The 18932-nt window shown below is 49.6% G+C and overlaps 2 protein-coding genes across 3 annotated transcripts; both read right to left on the bottom strand.

Annotated features, from left to right (window-relative positions):
* Positions 1–544: 544 nt before the first annotated feature.
* Positions 545–4641, bottom strand: LOC121599770 (mutS protein homolog 4-like). Its single transcript, XM_041927840.1, has 3 exons — positions 2971–4641; positions 2126–2902; positions 545–2063 (listed from the first exon to the last, which is right to left on the bottom strand). Exons 1-3 carry the CDS (start codon positions 3946–3948, stop codon positions 1110–1112), a joined length of 2709 nt encoding a protein of 902 aa, XP_041783774.1. The 5' UTR covers positions 3949–4641; the 3' UTR covers positions 545–1109.
* A 191-nt stretch (positions 4642–4832) lies between these two features.
* LOC121599772 (serine/threonine-protein kinase BRSK2) lies at positions 4833–18216 on the bottom strand. Of its 2 annotated transcripts, none has more exons than XM_041927843.1 (13): positions 16692–18216; positions 16025–16110; positions 15793–15933; positions 12046–12196; positions 11744–11959; positions 11480–11679; positions 11023–11378; positions 10780–10953; positions 10551–10709; positions 10311–10477; positions 9869–10225; positions 9140–9273; positions 4833–8805 (listed from the first exon to the last, which is right to left on the bottom strand). In XM_041927843.1, the coding sequence occupies exons 1-13, from the start codon at positions 16902–16904 to the stop codon at positions 8730–8732; spliced, it is 2430 nt and encodes an 809-aa protein (XP_041783777.1). In that variant the 5' UTR covers positions 16905–18216; the 3' UTR covers positions 4833–8729. The 2 variants fall into 2 exon arrangements, with proteins under 2 accessions (XP_041783777.1, XP_041783778.1); XM_041927844.1 differs by having other exon boundaries at positions 9140–9270.
* Between the last annotated feature and the right edge of the window lie 716 nt (positions 18217–18932).

The raw sequence follows: 18932 nt of genomic DNA, 5'->3' as shown, positions 1-18932 counted from the left end.
AACGACGGAATTTACGCCGATTCGCCGGGTTCGAGGTCGGTTATCAGCACGTGAATTCGTCTGCCGCAAAACATGGTCCAACTTTCGACCACTCCAGTATGGACCGGTTATTCTGTTTTCGCCTGTCCATTTCGGCGACCGAAAAACCCTCCACTTTCCATTTCGCATGAATTTTTGGAAGCAGCGCATGGAGATAACCCCGTGCGAAAAGGGCACTCAGTTCTCGGTTGCTAACGGTGGTTGCGGTGGATGCGATTCCAGCTAGAACCAGAATTTCGTACGCACCATTTAAGAGTGGTTTTCTTTTTTCGGTGCTACAGATTTGGACAATCGCAAACGCAACATACGATCCCGACTCCCTCTCCGCCGAGCGAATGATCGCGTGCGACCAAAGGTTATTTCTACTGTCTGGCTCGTGTAACGACGCACCGAAATTATGAAATTCGCGTTCGTTCTTGATCCCGTTCGGCTTCATTGCTCAATTGATGTTAATCATAGCCGACAATTGATGGTTGCTGAGCGGTCAGTTGGGATGGATCTTGTTGCCAGATGATACAGATGCTTCAATTCTGAAGGATTGGAGCATCCAAATCGAAGCCAACCTCTTTGGGATATTCGATTTGAGTAACTTCAGTCTGGAAATCGCATTTCTTTAATGCCTCTTAACCTCTTTTTTCAGCCCAATGGTCGTCGAATGAAACGACCAACAAAACAACTTAATCAATACCGAATCAGCGTCATTCGAACAGGCCGCGCCACGAACTACGCCCAACAGTCTAGACACTCCTCCGGAAAGACGTATGTGTGTGCGTGTGTTAGTTCTTGGAAGAAAAAAACAACATGTATCTACAGCCAGGCCAAGGCTACCCGTCACGAGAGAGAGCGAAAAACAGCTCCTCGTGGTTAGAAGCATGCAGCGCAGGAGGCTTGTGAGCGCTTGCGACGAGCAGAGGAACCAAGCAGGCAGCAGACGTATGCTGGGTAAGCATCGAATTACGCTACTTGTTTATTCTCGTCTTCCCCGCGGTGTCGTGACCCCGCTGGCAACGCAAAACAACAACACATGTTTGCATCAGCACCGAAGCACGCGATCAACAACAGCGCGATCGTCAAGCGTCGAGCTGCAGCAACTGCTCCAGGGGCGTTACCCGCAGAAATTCGCGCACCTCTTCCGGTACGGAAGCGACGAACTGCTCCAGCTGCTCGGTCAGATGCTCCTGGACGTTCTCCGCGTTACGCACGCTGTGCGCTACCTTACCGTAAAGGTGGTAGAACAGTTTAAAGAACTCATTGAAGCTGCCCTGCGTCGACAGCGTATGCAGCGTGGTGTTGGTGGTCGATTGATTGTTGGTACGATTGTGGGACCGATTGGCCGAGCCGCTGGATGCTGTCGCTAGATGATGCTTCAAATCTCCACGACAGAGCTGTTCCGCCCGGTCTAGCACATCCTGGGGCATGTTGACGGTACGGGCGAGCGATAGTCCGTAGTGCTGCACCACCGTGCGTCCCTCGGTGACGACGTACTTGTACCGCAAACGCTCCACCCCATCCACCTGGACCGTTTCCGTCTGCAGGCAGAGCTTCGAGACGTTGTGATGCACCTCGAGCGGGCTCAACATGTCCATGCAGTGGGTCGTGATGAAGATGAACGGTTTGCGGATTGATGCTAGCGTTGGAACGACCGACTCGCTTCCCTCACCAACGTATCCAACGTGATCGATGATGCGTTCCAGCAGTGCCCACTTGTCACTGGTCGTATCGGGGCGGTGAGTGTCACCGTACAGCTCGTCGATCACGACTAAACTGTTTGGGGTTAAGCAGTGGCGTACAAACTGCAGCTTGTTGTACATCCGGTTGGACTCTGCATCATCCTGCTGGAGGTTGTCTGCGTCACCGTAGATGGTCAGCAGTCGGTCGACGATCCGAACCTGTGCTTGCGATGCCGGTATATAGCAGCCAAGCTGGGCCATGATCTGCAAGGTGCAGATCGTTTTCATGTACACCGTTTTGCCGCTCATATTGGGCCCGGTGACGATAAACACATTGTACTCGGGAGTGGAGATCTTCAAAGAGGGAAATTATGATTAATTGGAGGCGCAAACTGCAATCCCAACCCACTTCTCACCACATTATTACGAACGACCTTCCGCTCTCCGCAGATGCTTTCCAGCAGTGGATGTCTTCCAGAGACTATCTTCGTCTCCTCTCCGAAGGTAGGCTCGCAGAACTCTTTCCCCTGGCTGACGATGGCAAGCGCCTGCACCACGTCCAGATCTGTCAAGCATCCGACCAGGTTGTACACCGCATCTATACTATCCCGTATGCTCTCGATCAGCCCCCGAATGATACCGTAACTGATCTCATCAATCTCCTTTGCGACTGAGTTGAGCTTCTCATTGAACGCCATCAGCCTTCCATTGGAGAGTGTATATCGCCGACCGGTCCGGCTAAGTATCTGAAAGCTACTGCTCAACTGTTCAGCCACATTGTCTACTTCCTCGTTCGCCAACACGTACAGCAGATGGAACCCGTTCGGTTTGGAGTGGTGAAGTCTGAGCTGCATTCGCGTAGCGAGACTCAACTCCGCCACATACTGACGAATCTCGTCGATAACACCGGAATACAGTGTTCGAAGTAGGTCCAGTATCGAGTTGATGTTGGTGCGCACAAGAAACAGCCTATTGTAGGACGTGTTTCTCTCCATTGGACTGTCGTCCAACACTTTGCAGATGTTTTGGAGTAACTCAGCGTACACCTGCTCCTCAAGCGTTTGCTTCAAATCGTTCAGATATTCGGCACGCACGTCCCGCAGCAGGTCCCGCAGCTTCGGGACCACTTTCAGCACGTTGCGAAGGCTTGACGCTTGATTGAGCATGTGAACCGTGTTTTGGTGCGTTGTTTTCTGAAAAGGAACGGCATAAAAATACGACATTATTATGTACTTAGTAGCTAATCAAGCATATACCATACCATTCGATCGATGTCGACCGACAGCTTAAGCAATCCACCGACATCTTTCACCTCGGCCAAGGTTTTGCGTACACTCTGCAGCAGCGTCGGATTGCCCAGAAACTCCCGAATGCACCGGAGACGCATCTCCAACCGCTCCCGGTTCGTCCATGGCTCTATGATATTGGCTCGCAGATGACGCTTGCCGATGGACGTGATGCAGTGGTTCAGAAATCCAAACAGCGACTTCCGCTCGTCCCCTTTCTGGAGCGGCCCGAGCAGCTCCAGCTGCCCAATGCACTCCACGTCCATCGTCATCGTGGACACCTTGTCGAGGTAGCTCAGCTTGAGCGACTTGGTAGCAATCTGCAGCAGTGCCGTTTCCATCAGGTGTCGCAGCAAAGCACCGCAGGATGCCATGCCGTAGTACTTGCTGTGGATGAGCCCTCGCAGTTTGGCATAATCACGGCTGCACAGCTGGGAGAGGTAGCTTTCGGCGAGGCTGTCGTTGAAGTACGATCTTCCCAGTCCTCGGACCTGAGTGCGGGGAAGGTACTGGTGGATCAGTTTCGGCAGGTAGGACGTTCCGTTGGTGAGTGCGTGCTCGGAGAAGAAAACCACCGTTGGGTCCAGTGCGTGCAGCGTTGTTAGTGTGACCGAGTACCAAAAGTTGTCTCCGTATTGGGTGAGCTTCAGGTGTGGTGAGGTAACGTCCATTGCGGCTAGACCGACCTCGAGTGCGGCATGTCCTCGGCCCTCGGCAAGCACCACAATCACAAACGGTCCATCTCGGGTGCTGTTTGCCGTTTGATTCGATTGTCTTGGTGCGTGCGAACTGCTCGATGACGTTTCATTGCGTGCCCCGGCAAACGAACGGCTTCGGCTGTAGGGCATTGAACGATCGTTTCTAAGCGGCTCATCACGACCACGGGATCGCACCGGCAATCCAGCAGCGGCGAGTGGTGGAACACTTTTACTACGATATGGTATGAAATTCATCGCCGAAGGAAGGTTGACAGTACACGATACGGTCTCTGCAAGCTAGAGCAACTGTCAACGCGAAACTGAGCGTGCATACTTACCCCAGCCAACTGGGATGGGCAGATGAGAAACAACCAACACACGGTGAGTAATTTCAATGGCGTGTATTTCGAAATTTGTATATTATTTCCCATTCGCGCACACAAACAAACACACCCACCGGCGGTGCGAGCGACCTGCCCACGGCGGCGTCCCTGTTGGCAGAGTGGACGACTGGAGGGGGAGCAAACAGTCGGTCCAGCGCGTGTCCTTCTTCTTCCCCTTCTCCTCAAGTTTTTTGTTTGTTCAATTTTTACAAAAACATTGTTTGCACAACTTTACACAATTAGCGCAACCCATACTATTTCCAAATGTCGTGTGTAACTACCGCCTCACAACCAACACAACCTGTCTATGTGTGTGTATGTGTGTGACTGTGTTGTAGCGCTGTGTCTTCCACGTGGCGTGTGTACTAAACGTGTTTGTTTGTGTTAAATGCCGGTGAACGCTCTGTTTCTCTTTTCTATTTCATTGTATCGCAAATTGGGTTCGTTTTTGTTTTGTTTTGCAAACTATTTTGATGGGTCTGTGCTATCTACTTTGAAGTTTTTGGGCTTGTTTGGTATGTTCAAATGTGTTGCCTTTCTTTCTGTGACTGTTTGCATAATGTACTTTGGTTAGTTTAGCTTGCCGTTCGATTTTTCTGCTCCTTCTCGCCATTCCCTGCTTTCCTTTCCCTTTTCACACCTTTTCTTTTTTCTTTTCGTAATAATGCAAAGCTCCCGTTTTAAACACTTCATTTACATGCTGTCCATTACATTACATACATTGCACTCTCGAGTTTTTTTTTTGTTTTTGTTTTCTGCTGTACTTCTATCCATCTTTCCTATATGCAACGGATTGCGGTTTTTGTCTTCTTTCGTTTTTATTTTTGCAACAACTATAACGACTAGCACTGTATATTATTTGCACAAGCTTTGTTTTCTGTTCTCTCCTGCACATGTTCTAGCCTTCTTACGTGTTTGTTTGTTCGTTTTCTCTCAATTATTAAGCATTTTCTTTTATTACAAATTTGCGTTTAGCATGTTTCATTACCTTTTTCCCCCTTTTCTTTTTGTTTTGTTCAACTTAGTTGCGCGTGTGTGTTTGTTTAACCTGTCTTCTTGTTTTTTTTTACATATCTTACCGTTTAATTTCCCTTTAAAACGCACACACAAACACGCCAATTGCGGCCAAGTTACAATGCTGCGATGCTTAATAGACTGCAAAAATCACGGTCCTGTTTTACACACTTCCAGCCCTCGCTCCCTCGCTCCCAGCTCAACTTGCTATAAGCTCTCCGTTTTGGTAGGAAATTGAAAAGTATATTTTAGTTACACAAGCAATTTACTTACATTACATCGCGTAGCGTTTCGGTTCTCGTTTTTGTTTTTTGTTTGCGTTATCCGACTTATTGTTTTGTTTGCTGATTAATTTTCCTTTTTTACGTGGATAGATGTACGTGTGTATGTGTATTTGTTTAGTTTTTGATTTACGATTTGTCTCTTCACTTTTGCGTGCTCATGCTTTGTTACATGTGTAGCGTTACATTTTTTATTACACACAGCGTCAGCGCTTTTTAAAGTAAAACATTTGTTTTTAAAAAGAAACACCTCCATCCTCGTGGTAGTAATGGTGGTAATGAGTTAGGGTTAAGTTTTTCTGCAATTTTCGTTTTGATTTCTTCCACTGCTTGAACCTTGAATGCCCATCGGGCACAGGGTCGTGTGTATATTGGCAGATTTCCGCTGCTTCTGTGTTTGGCGACTGTAATAAGAATCTTCGTGTGTTGCAATGTAGAAAGAGAGAGAGAGAGAGTATTTGTTAGCCTGCTTTACCTAATTATGGACTAGTGAAACAATTGCTACCCAGTGCCTTGGACAGCTTCATATTCGTAGACTCATCCTTCATAAGACAGTATGTATGAGTATAATCGTCCCTGCTTAGTACGCACACGGTACAGACTTGAGTAGAGTTCTTAAGGCTCGCACGAAAGCCGAAGCCAGCCAGTTCTTGGAACGGGGTTCACACCAGAGCAAGGCGGAACATGGAATGCACATGGCATCCACGGCCTCTTCTGTATGTTCCCTAGAACAGGCCTGTGAAAGAACATTCCGTTCTTGTGAACAAGTGATAATTACAGCGGGGGCATAATCAAAAGTGGGGGTGGTGTAAATGGGTGTAGTTTTTTTGTTTGTTAATAAATGAAGTACCTTAAGGAAGAGAACTATTTGTAGCGATTTTGTTTACATTTTGATTATCCTATCAAATCAGAATGAAGTTTAACTACATAAAATAACGCAATCACCGCCTAAATCGCTCTTAATCTAATTCTAAGTGTTAGGTGGCCATTAGGATTTGTTTCACATTTGCTGATTGGATTCTTGAGTTCCTCCAAATCTCACACACAAAACTCGCCTTATCTCTCCTTATGTGTATCAACGGTTAAGCAATAAAACTAATAAGCGTCCGCAGTTTTGTAATGGATTATTTGCTGCATACCCACTGTGGGTTCTAGTTGTCTACGCCATTGTTTGGGTTTTGCGGTATTGCGATGCCATTGCTCTTACTTTAAGAGAATAAGCCTGATTTTGATTTTCTTAATTCTCCTGCCCCTGCTCTCCTCTGTCCCCACCGCATCTATGTAAACTTGTCCATGTGTGTGTGTGTGTGTGTGTGTGTGAAGCAAGCAAAAACACCCTTAAATAATATTACACTAGCGTCTTACCACAAAAAGAAATGTTCAAAAAAAAAAAAGGATAGCTTTCATACATGGATGCTACGCTCCACACTCGTATGGCCGAACGAGCCGCCGACGCTAATCTTACTTGTTTTTTTTTACGAATTGCACTATATACTGTGACGTCACATTTGGGTAGTGTTCACCGACTTATCGATCAGTACACTTCCCTGCTGCTGCGGTACTCAGCTTCTCGCTCGCTACTCAGCCCGGCCTGTAACGGACCCGGCAGCAATTAGACTAAATTTTGAGTACGTGTTGTAACCTATAGCTCCATCTAGATGTTGTAAGGTTTAGTGAGTTATTTCGTATTGCGAGAGTGAATGTGAGTATACCTTTCCGCCGCGATTGAGAAGTTCGAGAAAAGCAATAGACACGAATCCAAATCAACCTTCCCATTGAGACTAGTCTAGTTTTAGTGGATCATCATGATCTTTCATATTTAGGAGCATTTATACGTGTCATTTTCACCAGATCTCCGCTACAGTGTGTCACCATTGAATACCATTGTTTTGTATGTTTTGTTGTAAAGCAGTTAGTGTTAGGTTCGTTTCGGTGTGAGATATAATAGAGTATTATAGCTTAAGTTTGTTACTCTGTTTTGATAGCTGCTTACTTACAATTTGCCATTGCACTTACTTGCCCTCTTTTACTAGCTTAGATAAAGTATGAGAGTTTTGTTCGGCACGTGACTTCCTGCGCACGATTCATTGCATCGTTACTCATTCTCCAATTTTCCCCTCCCCTTCAGAATTCGACTTCCCCAACAATTGCTCAATTGAAATCACCACAACAGTCTCCGTAGCTTCATCATTCGCTTTCCATCCTCAGTGCCACCACGCCCGAACAACAAGAGTAAGATGGTTGTATGTGCCTAAAAGATACTGTTACGTTTACAAACCGTGCCTCTAAAACCTCTGTTGTGTGATCCGGGTTATCCGGGCTGAGCGAACCTGGCCGCGCCCTGTAATATCGTACCTTGTTTCGGTTTTCGAAACGTTTAACCCCTGTATATGGATGCCGCTTTCGCACATCTTCCGATCCAACTTCGGTGCGCTGTGTAGAAATTCTCAACAAGCCATTTTTTTGCAATGGATAGTTCTACTCGGCGAATTCTTCATCCTGGCTCCTGCCTTCTAATCGCTACAGTGTAAGCTTAGATGAATCGTGTGTATGTGTATGTGTTTTCTTGTAAAATGAGTTTCCATCTTTTTACCCCTTACACGTCTGTTTTGAAAGTCAGCTCTTCATGGTTTGAATAACTAGATTTACTCGATGCGATACGATACGAAATTGACCATAATGAAATAGTTGGCTAGCCTTTGATGACTATATACTGCACATCTCCACCATCTCCACACACTCGGTCCGTTTGTTGCCCGTTTCACTCAAATCCCTGCCCCAGGATGAGCGGGTCTTTTGCTAATGCTGCACACGCTGACAGCTAGTAGTAGTAAATCGTAGTAGGCGATAAGTAGTCCGTAGTAGTACTGATAGTAGTAGTAGTAGTAGTAGTAGTGATGGTTGAAGTAGCACTAGTAGTATAAGGATTGTTCGTCTGCTGGAACGGTATCGGTTTCGGCCTGTTTCGGGGCATGCTTCACTGACGCTTCAACACCATTTCCCAACCAAACTCCCGCTGCCGGGAGACGAGTGGTTGCACTAAACATGGAAAGGAAGGACTGTAGGAAGAAGGCGCTGAGAAGGCCGCCTTGTTGTTGTGGTTGTGGTTGGGTGTCAAAGCTTATAGTCAGATCTCCATTTGATTAGCAATCAGCTCCATCAGCTCGCCCGAATCGTCCGTCTCTTCGGCAGGGGGCGCCACGATATCGATCGCAAGCCCCTCTGCGTCACCGGGGACGTCCGGGGCGCAGGGGATGGGCGGCTCGGCGGCTGCGCTGCGTGTAGGATTCGGTCCGGCTGCCTCCGCACCGTCTGCGGGAGGGCCACTGTTTGCTGAATCCTATCAGAGAAATAATTCTCATACCAGCGCACTACCGGACATGGCCGCCGGCCGTTCCGTGCTGCGTTCCCGCTCACGTTCCGTGGATTCCGAGCTAAAAAGGAAGAATTGACCGGGGAAGAGGGATAACACACAGAGAGAAAAGAGGGAAGAAACAGAGAGTTAGAAGAAGCTTACTTCTGCGTCATCTGGAAACGATCTCTACATTAAAAAGAAAGTTTAGAAGAATCGAGCTTAACGTATTCCTCCAGACAAACTCCTAAAATGGAACTCTATCCTGGTTCGGTGCGACCGGCAACGTGTTTAACAAAGCAAACCGCGAAAATATGTGGGCTCCAACACACACACACGCACATAAAAAAACAATAGACATACAAACACACGCACACGGATGCAAAAATATACACAGACAACACACGGAAGCTTACCTGGAGCGTACTGTTTTGATTTCGATCTCGTCCGACGACACTGAGTTCTTGTTGGAGGAGGTGGCCGACGATCGGCGCGTCTTCCCAATGCTTGTCGTATCGTAGAACGTTTCCTGCTCAATGTCGGACTCCTTCTAAAGCGGAGGCCGATGACCGATGACCAGAATGGTGGGAACAGACACACACAAACACACGCGTGGAAGCAGCAGCAGCAGTCGCGCGTGAACGGGGTGACAACATCCGGGACGGCCAAACGGACAGTTCACAAGATATAGGTGGGAATGGTTTGTTTTTTTTTTTTGCGTGGGGCGTGGAAGGGCGTCAGTGGTGTCAATCCCCCGGTACGGTACGGTGGTGTGTGGAAATGAAACGGAGGTCCCAAAAAGAAGGTTAACAAACAAACGCGAAAAGAAAATCGATAAAAAAGCATGCACTCAGATAAAAGCGAACGCGCACCAAGCAAACGTAAACCAGAGAGAGAGAGAGAGAGATAGAGACTGTGTGTGTGAGAGATAAAGGTTCTGAAGGTTCTTGGTTCTTCAGGGTCAAAGGGGAAGGGGTTGGGTGGTTGGAAAGCAGATGGACCAGCCAGGACAAACAAGTCAACAACTCACACACGCACACAAGTGACTGCCAAAAGTGATCTTGGGAATTATTGGAACGTAACTGGTGAACTGACTCTGGGATCCTTGCCAAATTCCAGGCCGCCGAACTTCCTCAACTACTTACGTGTTTGTTGTAGTTGATGCGATCGCTCGAATCCGACCCGCAGGATATGCTTTCCGCTACACTGTTCGCCACCTTGTTGTTGTGCTGGTTGGTGGGGCTGCTGAGGGCCGGGTAGCGTTTGGAGCAGACCTGCGCCTGGATGTGCTCGCAGATGCGCCGGAACCGGCGGATGTTGCCCGAGATTAGCGTGAACGTGATGGCGAACAGCATGTCGCCGACGTCGCCCTGCTTGCAGATCGTGTTGATGTCGACCTGTATCCGGACGTGCCGCTGGAACATGGTCGGTCCGGTACCGCCCCGCTTGTACTCCACCCGGAAAGACATTGGCGAGAGGACGCTGTGCGACAGCTCAGTCATCTGTGGCGGATTTTGGGAACAAACGGTTAGGCGGTTAGTTTCCTTTGCGGAGACAACTTTAACGCACTCCACACAGCACACTTACCGACAGAAAGGCATGGATCAGGTGAGCTTTGACCGTCGCTAGCGGCTTACCCTTCACTAATACTGTGAACGTTTCGTCCTTTTCGGTCGTCATCAGGTTGCCGAACCAAGACTTTTTCGTCAGCTCCGGCGATGACTCCGGAGTAAGATGCACTTCTTCAGTTGATACTGTAAAGCGAGAAGAATTGAGCAGATGTATGAGCAAATGTTGGAAACCGTGCCATCCAAACGCCGTTCTTACTTTGCATTTTTCTACGATGAAACTTTGGACTTCCTAGGAAACTATTCTTGATGTTCGTCAGTCGTGTCTTCCACAGCTGGCTGCCGGTGGTGACGGCTTGCAGCTGCTGCGGACTGCCCAGTATCGGCGAGCCCGGGATGGCATTGATTGATGATGTCACTGGAAAACAATGCGCAAACAGGCCACAGTGAGTACTATAGTCTTTTCTTGAGAATGCACAACTACTCACTGTTATTGGAGTCCGTTTCGGAAAAGAGACCCACGGTCACCGCCGGCCCCGAGTTGGCCCTATGGTGCACTGGCGAGGAGGAATCGATGACCTGCGACTTGGTGCTGCTTCTGGGCGAGTAGTTCGAGTGCCGGTTCGAGGCCGCATTAGGAGACGATGGTGGATGGAGTTGATCTAACAAAAAAAAGGGCAGTGAGTATTAGGCCCGCTCAATGTCTCCTCTGGGGACATCGGAAAACTTACTGAGTGGCTGCGAGGAGTTGACCACTACGCCGCGCGTTGGACTCTGATATGAACTGCGCGACAGTGGCACGGACGAGGGTGACCGACGGCTGCCGCCACTGGTGCTGCCACTGTGGCTGCGGTGCCCGTTGTTGAACGTCTGCCGCCGGGAGGTAAGCGGCGAACCCTCGCTGATCTGGCCGTACGAAAGACTGCTGCTGCCGTTGATCCGGCACGTATCGAGCCGTTTCCGGGGCGGGTCGGCGATCTCAATGATGTCGTTGCGCGGTCTCAGCACGTCCTCCTCGTCCTCGATCGCCGGTCGCCTTCGTTTCCGGTCCAGCAGCAGGAAGTAAATCACCTTTTCCGTGTTGTGGCTAGATGGAAGAAGAGTCGCAGGAAGATTTTCATCAATTTTTGGCATCTTTCTAGGGTTGGGCCAACTGCCTTTTTCCAACATTCCACCTCGCTTACTTACTGTGGGCTAAGCAGCTCCTGTATCAGCTTGTCCTTCTCCTTGAAGCAACCGAGCGAACAGATGGCATTGAGCACGTCCGTGTCGACCGCGGACGCGTTCGGGATGACGTGCGTCTGCACTACCTCCATCATGGGTAGTTCCAGCTCCAGCTCACCCTTGCCACCAGCCGTCACCCAGGGATGTTTGTTGATTTCTGCCAACTGTTGAAGGGGAACACATTTTCAGCGAGTGGTTCGACGATTCAGGTCTAAAAAGTCTACTTACTGTAAGCCGCTTTTCTGGGTTCACCTCGATCATGCCCTTGAGCAGACTTTGACAGTCCGGCGGCACAAAGTGTGGTATGTGAAACACGCCCCGCTTCACCTTCTCCAGCAGCTGGCGCAGGTTGTCGTCGTCGAACGGAAGCGCACCGACCAGCAGCGCGTACAGGATGACACCGCAGGACCACACGTCCGCCCGGCGACCGTCATACTTTTCACCCTGCGAGTGGTAGATGTCCATCAAGGCTCATTAGTTTTTAATTCACTGGACCTACATTGTTGCTTCCTTAGTATGGTCTTACTCACCCGAATAACCTCCGGGCAGGCGTAGTGAGGCGATCCGCAGGACGTTTCCAGCATCGAGCCGGCCGGCTGCAGCGATGCCATGCCAAAGTCCGCAATCTTGATGTTGTTCTTGTCGTCCAGCAACAGATTTTCCGGCTTTAAATCCCGGTGGCTAGTTGTGGAATTGGGTGCGGAAAAAAAGGGACAGTGCGTCAGCAACAAATGTACCCAGTGGTAAAAGTAGCACTGTCAATTGGATCGTGAGCTGAAGATTTAATTACGAAACTGCAACATTCAAATCCCAGGCTTAGATGTTCGGACGAGCCTGCCAATTGTGGAAATGGATGCATACAACCGAGTCCCATGACACAACAGAGCGAATAGAATTTTAATGCCCACCCGCAAAAGCCTAGCAGGAGCTAGTTCGGTTCGGTCGGCTGAAAGCCTAATGCTTCACACCTTCGAGCGAGTTCGGAGCAATTGTGTTGAGGCGAGTCTTTTGGACCACTGTCAAAACATTTACACAGTTTCCATTTGCCATGTTCCTGCTGCAAAAGTCTCTTCATAAAGTGCCATAAAGTGTAATTTAATTTAATCACACCACAAGAGCACAGCTACCGACACCGCTACTACTACTACTACGGCAGCAGGGCCCAGACGAGACAATGGCACTCGGATGCGTTGCTTAAAAGCTGTGCCGGCTGGCTGGATGGTAGGTTGGCACCTTTTTTGTTCCTTCTCTCGTTTTGCTTCAAAAACTGCAAAATAGCCGACGGTCACGGCACCGGCTGGGAGCGTCGTACCGTTCCATTTTGTCGTTTTGCCAAGATGCTTTGACTTGAACACATAGCGCCCGGGCGCCTGGGAATTGTGCGTCTTTGTTTCACATGGCACTGGGCAAGACGCTGGGTGGTTTTTGGCGAAAAAAAAAAACACTAAAAGCTCTCCGCAACCGAAGGCCCACCTTCTGTTTCTTTAAACTTGTGCAAGAAATTTGTTTTTCTATTCGGTCGAAGAAAATCCTACGCAAATGCCTGAATCTCTAGCCCACATCGTGCGTTCGGTTGATTGCGTTTCTCAAGCAAACCAGGGTTTCGTGGTATGGTTATCGTTCGATTCTAGAACAAACTGTTTCGGGGTGTAGCCGCTTTTTCGGTGCCATGTCTCAATAATCTCACACACACACACGCTTCAATGCAGTAGATTTATTTTGCCTCGGTGCTTGTTCTATGCACGCGAAGTAAACACAAACTTGGGACAGGATCTGGAAATTGAATTAAAATACATACACATGCACAAGTGGGCACGGAACGACAGATAATGTTAACTTCCAACGACCAATCGTTGTTGGCCCGAGTATGACCAGAGCGGACTGACGCCAACCACCCAGCATGGCGCACCAGCACTGGAAGGTCGAAGAAACCTCTACAGTCGTCGTCTTTCGTCGCACACGGGTCCTTTTTGTTTTACCAGCGCTGTTGTCTTTGTTGGATAAGCACGAGAAGGTTCGAAATTCGATTCGCATTGAAATTATAATTTGCCCGTTTTGCCTCTACCCCAACCGGACGACGATGACGATGTGGTGTGAACTGCTGCGATGGGATGTAGCTAATCCGCTTACAAACAAGACAACCCTTTGCTTGCGAAACCTCCGACGCTCGCCGGCACAAATGAGCGTGTCATCGAGCGTGCTTGACGCAAGCAGGGATGTATTGTAAGCTGATTAAAACTGTCAATACGCTGTGCGGTATGCGGACAGCTGTCGTAGCGTAGGCGGTAAGTGCACTGTGTGCGGGGTACGCAGGACGTCACGAGTTCAAATCTTCAACAAAACCATTATGGAAAGTCTTTTTCAAAGGTCGTAGGCCAATGAGATATTTCCAGAATTGTGTGTCCACAGTTGGCATTTCTTGTAAAATGTGCTTTTACAATTAGTGTTTGACCTTCTTCAACGGCTTCAAAAACATTTCCCGAATTTATCGCCAGCTCTCCGTTCTCAGATTTCACATTCCTGCCAGAGCGAAAAACCACAAGCAAAACGCTCGCCCATATTCTAGCAATTTTGCAGTTTAATTCTATTACAAACGTACTCCATACACGCACACACACACACCCAGTTTTAACAGCATTTAAAGTCGTGGAATATCAAAACCACCCCCGGGTGGTGCTACGAAACACTCCGATTTCAAACGCCCGCAGGCTGTCGACAAACGACAACACCGTTGACGACGGGTGCGCACGTAATTGGCCAAATTTCGTTTCGTTTCGACCAACTAATCGCGCCCGCTGACCCACAGTACGCAGAACAGGCGCTGAGATGACGCCTCCGCATCGCACAGCGAAAGCGAAAAGCGAAAAGAAGTGCCGCTGCAACAAGTGCCGTTTTTTTATGAGCTCAAATCTCAATCGGACTTTTCACTCTGCCTGTCGGCGCTCTTTCTCTCCGGTTTGAGTGCTTTCGCTTTTACGATCGATAAACGATCGCAGCTCCCCCAAAAAAAAACGCAAAGTTCGCGTTAAATCCTGCGGTTTATCCAGTGAGCTTTGTCACAAAGGGTGGGAGGAGGATTGCCCTTGTTTGCTGCTTTCTTGCTTTCTTTGCTTTCCATTCAGCCGTCCCCATTAGAAACGGCACATTGACCGGCACGTTGGCAGGAAGGCACAGCGCTGTGCATGCCTGCGACAAGTGCGAATCATAAATCAATTATTCAACCATTGCGCCTCTCACCGTACATGAGTGTGTGACTGTGTGTGTGTGTGTGTGTGTGTGCTTGTGGTAGAGATTTCCCATTTTCACTCGCCGACCGGAACCGACCCCGACCGGGCTATACTTCCGGGATTGCGCCACTGTTTATGCAAAGCCGGGACTGCCAGTTCCGGTGCGTCCGTGCGCGTGTGTGCGAAGAGTGTAATTTCGTAAGCTTTTGACACCCAGCATTAGTGTGGTAGTGACTGTTGTTGTTGTCCAAGCTTGGGGCCACACAAAGGGCCGTCCCAATGTCTTCATTTTTGTGCTCTCTTTGCCGTTGCTCGATACACAGAAACACTCGGCACGACGTTCCTAGGATGACAAACATTGACAAACGAAACCCTTTCGGGAAAAAGGTATTGTGTGTGTGTGTGCTGTGCGCATTACATAATATCGGCAGCCGCTATGAAGTTAACAACGAGCCCTTGAACAAAAGAGCACACACACACACACACACACACACACACACACACACGGAGGAACACATTCCGGGCTGCATACCTTTCTGTGTGGCAGATTGGCCAAATGGAGAGGCCATCGTTGCAGTCTGCTACACAGCTTTCCTTTACTGTTTTTCGAGAACTTTGGGAACGAGGAACGAGGAAGCATTGGACATCGCATGGCATCCACAATCTGTTACCATCTCCAATACGTGCGCCATTGAGAGAGAGAGAGTGCAACAACAAAGGGGCAGTGATGGTCCCAGTGGACAGGAGCACAAAAAAACCCTACTTTCGAAGGCACAAACACGGTTTCTATCCACACACACACACACACACACACACACACACACACACACACACACAAGCACAAGCACACACCAGGTGGCAGTCTTTCGTAAGCACTTTTGTAGGGATTCACCACTTCCACCTTGGCGCAGGACACACACACACACACTTCCCCGTGGACCTCTGCCGTGAAAACATGGGAAAAAAGACACACAGGTTCGTCGTCTGCAAACCGCAAACTCAAACAAAAGCAAAGGTAAAACTCCCATCCCCCCGATGCGCGATACTTACCATATCGAGTGCGAATGGCAAAAGTCCAGCGCGGAGATGATCTGGCGGAAGAACTTGCGCGCCTCCTTGGGCGTTAGGCGGCCCTTCTTCACGAGATAGTCGAACAGCTCGCCACCGGACACGTGCTCCAGGACGAGATAGCTGTGTGTGACGCGGCGTGGGGGGATAATTAACATCATGATATTGTTAGACCAACCAAAGGGCCAGCAGGCGATACGGAACGGATACTTACAGATACTTTCTGTTTTCGTACACATCCGTTAGCCCCAGCACGTGCGGATGGTCGATAAGCTTCATGATGGCAATCTCTCGCTCGACCTACGAAACGAAAGCCACCATTGCCCAACAAAGCGGGAGAGTGCAGGAGATTAAAAGCATTTAGAGATTCGGGAAAAAAGGAAAGGTATGCAACCCGCATAGCAGCAGCATCGAGGTTCCGCAACAAAAATGTGCAACAAAATAGCATCATTGCCCGATCGCAGCAGCAGGCGGCGAACCGGCAAAAGTTTAAAGGTGTTGGAGGTAAGAAGACGATGAAGAGAGTAAAGGAGAGAGAGAAGAGAAAGGGATAAGAAAATTAATTAAAGTCCCATGCTTGGGCCGTCGGGGGGCGTTTGGAGGGGCACCGTGTTGACCACGCTCACACAACAGGAAGCCCCACAGCTACACGCGCGCCCTGGTGTCTTGTGTGTCGTCAGCAGAGGGTGAAAAGGACACGGGAGGAGGCAACTCTTTCCCTTCGCATATGTTTTCGCTCTTCCATTTCAACCGGCGCTGCTCGTAACGCACAAGACGCTTGCCAAGGTGCTGCACTGCCCTTGGGAGCTCCTTCCGAGCCCCTCCAACAGCCCGTCGAACACGGCCCAAAAGGGTGGGTGGGGACCGCAGGTTTCATTTACTTTCATCAGCACCGACTCGCTCAGCTTTTCCCGGTTAATAATCTTGATCGCCACCTTCTTGCCGAGCACGCAGTGGACCCCGAGCTTGACCAGCCCCGTCTGGCCCTTGCCGAGCGTCCGCTCGAGCCTGTACGGGCCGACGTACTGGTGCCCCTCGGTTCCCGTGCTCGCACTGCTCGGGGTGGCATTCTCCTTCTGCACCTCGCGACTCATCTTGCTGCTGCTGCTGGTTCTGCTACTACACTACGGCTACTACGGCAGCTGTGAGGGAATCCGCACGTGTCCTTCCGCAGCACCGTGGTGGGGTGGGTGTGTGTTTTCCTTCGAATTGCTTTCTGGCGTACAACGAACAGACACACGGACACAACAATCTTTCGCTCTAATTCCGTGGGACGCGCATAGAACGCGAACGCGGCCACAGGGAGCGTCACGTATGCATGGCGCACTTCATGGGGATAGTCACACACACGGACACGCGCACACACACACAAGGGGTTTGCCTATCCGTCGGAGGTTCTGGAACGTGCCGCTTGATGGACAGAGCGTGTCCGACTGTAACCCGCTCCCTCCTGTGTTTGTGTGTGGCTTTTCACGCGATTTTCACCCGAAAGGACATTCAGTGAGTGGCGACACCACGATATGGTGACAATCGTGCTGTTATCCTGTCACAAGCGATTGGCTTTTGGGCTGCACGAACACTCACGAACACACACACACTCTCTCTTATCTTGAGCCCTCACTACGGGTTATTGATGGGCTGTTTTCGGCGTTCGAATGCCTTTTTTCTTTGGTCGTGATTTCACTTCTAACCACGGTAAAAGCCGTATCTGCTTCTACAACTAGGATGCCTACACACACACCACCGAACTCTTCTGCAACCCCGAGGGCATGCAAGGTATTTGGAGGGTTTGCTATAATCGGGACCAAAATTCGTTTAGCCTCGAGCAGAAAGAGTCGAATGCCAACGGAGCTCCGACCGAAACGCACGGCACACGTGAAAAGAGGAATTCCCTTTCGCACATACACCCTTACAGACACACACACACACACACACGTGTACACGCCCACAGTGGCCACGGAACGGATCGAAAACACGGTTTCACAAAGAAATTGCCCCTTGCCGCCGCCGCGTTCAAGTAGTACGGGTGGCGCTGCTGCTGCTGCTCTCAGCCATTAACACCGCACACACAGACACGGACACACGGGCACACAATTTCCACAGCACCCAAGGAAGAAGGACCAAAGCCACACACACACACACGCGCTGTGATCGCACAAAACTGTCGATTGCAATCAACCCGAGCGCCCCGCTGCTGCTCCCAAAAACTATATCACTAAAATCGATTACGGCGTTTGCGGGTTGTGGAAAAATTTGTCCACAAAAACGCGAAAAAACAGCGGAACAGCGGCGGTACCGTCCCCCCGACACTGGTCAGGCTGCTGGGTTTCGTACTACTGCTGCGCGACGACACGTCTGCTGTCACACCGCCGAGCCGAGAGCCGAAAGTGGGCGCTCCGTTTTCACCGTGTGCCTTTCAGCCTTTCTGGAAAAATCAATACCACTCACCGAGTGGAGCACTCCTCACGGCTCACGGCTCGCTCGTGGTGGTGAGCTGGTTTTTTTTTTTTTGTTGGGAGTTTGGGTGCGCTGCGTGAGCGTGAGAGCGCATTCACACTGGAGCGTGCGCATGTGCGAAAACCGAACGCTCTCACTGCTCACTGCTCACGGCGAATCCTTTTGCATTTTTGACAGGAAGCGCAATTTGCTTGCCTGTACACCTCTACCCCTACTCACTCAGCACTCACGCAGTGGCGTACGCGTAGGCTTTGGGGAGGGTTTCTTTATGCGTGTATGTGTGTGTGTCTGTTTGTGCGTTGTTTTCTTTCCGCCGAGGGGTTTGCACAAAACGTCAAGTGTCTTGGTCGACTGTGCGACCGTTTTTCGGGGTAAATAAGAAGGGGTGGCATTTCGGGATGATTCATCATCGGTGTCGGCATCTTTTTTTTTCCTGGACAAAACGGGTGGGAGATGGGGTGCCGTAATCCACACAATCAACCGCTGTATCGTTCGATTTAAAAAAAATCTTTTCATGTAGTGATTTCAATTTCAAAAACCACATAAATCCCTCTCACTAAGGTACAGCTGTATATGTACACACCTTGACCAAACGGTTTTCTACACCTCCGAGGGCGCTCTTATTGTTTGCACATTATTCATCAACGGTCGTTTAAAATATCGCC

Source organism: Anopheles merus, chromosome 3L (assembly GCF_017562075.2).
Source record: "Anopheles merus strain MAF chromosome 3L, AmerM5.1, whole genome shotgun sequence".
NCBI classification, from domain to species: domain Eukaryota; kingdom Metazoa; phylum Arthropoda; class Insecta; order Diptera; family Culicidae; genus Anopheles; species Anopheles merus.
Note: the sequence above shows the minus strand (reverse complement) of the source record. Positions and strands in the feature narration are given on the sequence as shown.

What these genes read in the sequence shown, in the direction of transcription:
- LOC121599770 (XM_041927840.1), bottom strand. Translation starts at nt 3,948, where the DNA reads ATGAATTTCATACCATATCGTAGTAAAAGTGTTCCACCACTCGCCGCT. An exon ending in CGGTCGACATCGATCGAATG is followed by an intron (nt 2,903 to 2,970) that starts GTATGGTATATG and finishes GTTCCTTTTCAG; the next exon opens with AAAACAACGCACCAAAACAC. An exon ending in AGGTCGTTCGTAATAATGTG is followed by an intron (nt 2,064 to 2,125) that starts GTGAGAAGTGGG and finishes CCCTCTTTGAAG; the next exon opens with ATCTCCACTCCCGAGTACAA.
- LOC121599772 (XM_041927843.1), bottom strand. Translation starts at nt 16,904, where the DNA reads ATGAGTCGCGAGGTGCAGAAGGAGAATGCCACCCCGAGCAGTGCGAGC. An exon ending in CCTGCCCGGAGGTTATTCGG is followed by an intron (nt 11,960 to 12,045) that starts GTGAGTAAGACC and finishes TACCACTCGCAG; the next exon opens with GGTGAAAAGTATGACGGTCG. An exon ending in GCATCAACTACAACAAACAC is followed by an intron (nt 9,274 to 9,868) that starts GTAAGTAGTTGA and finishes CCTCCGCTTTAG; the next exon opens with AAGGAGTCCGACATTGAGCA.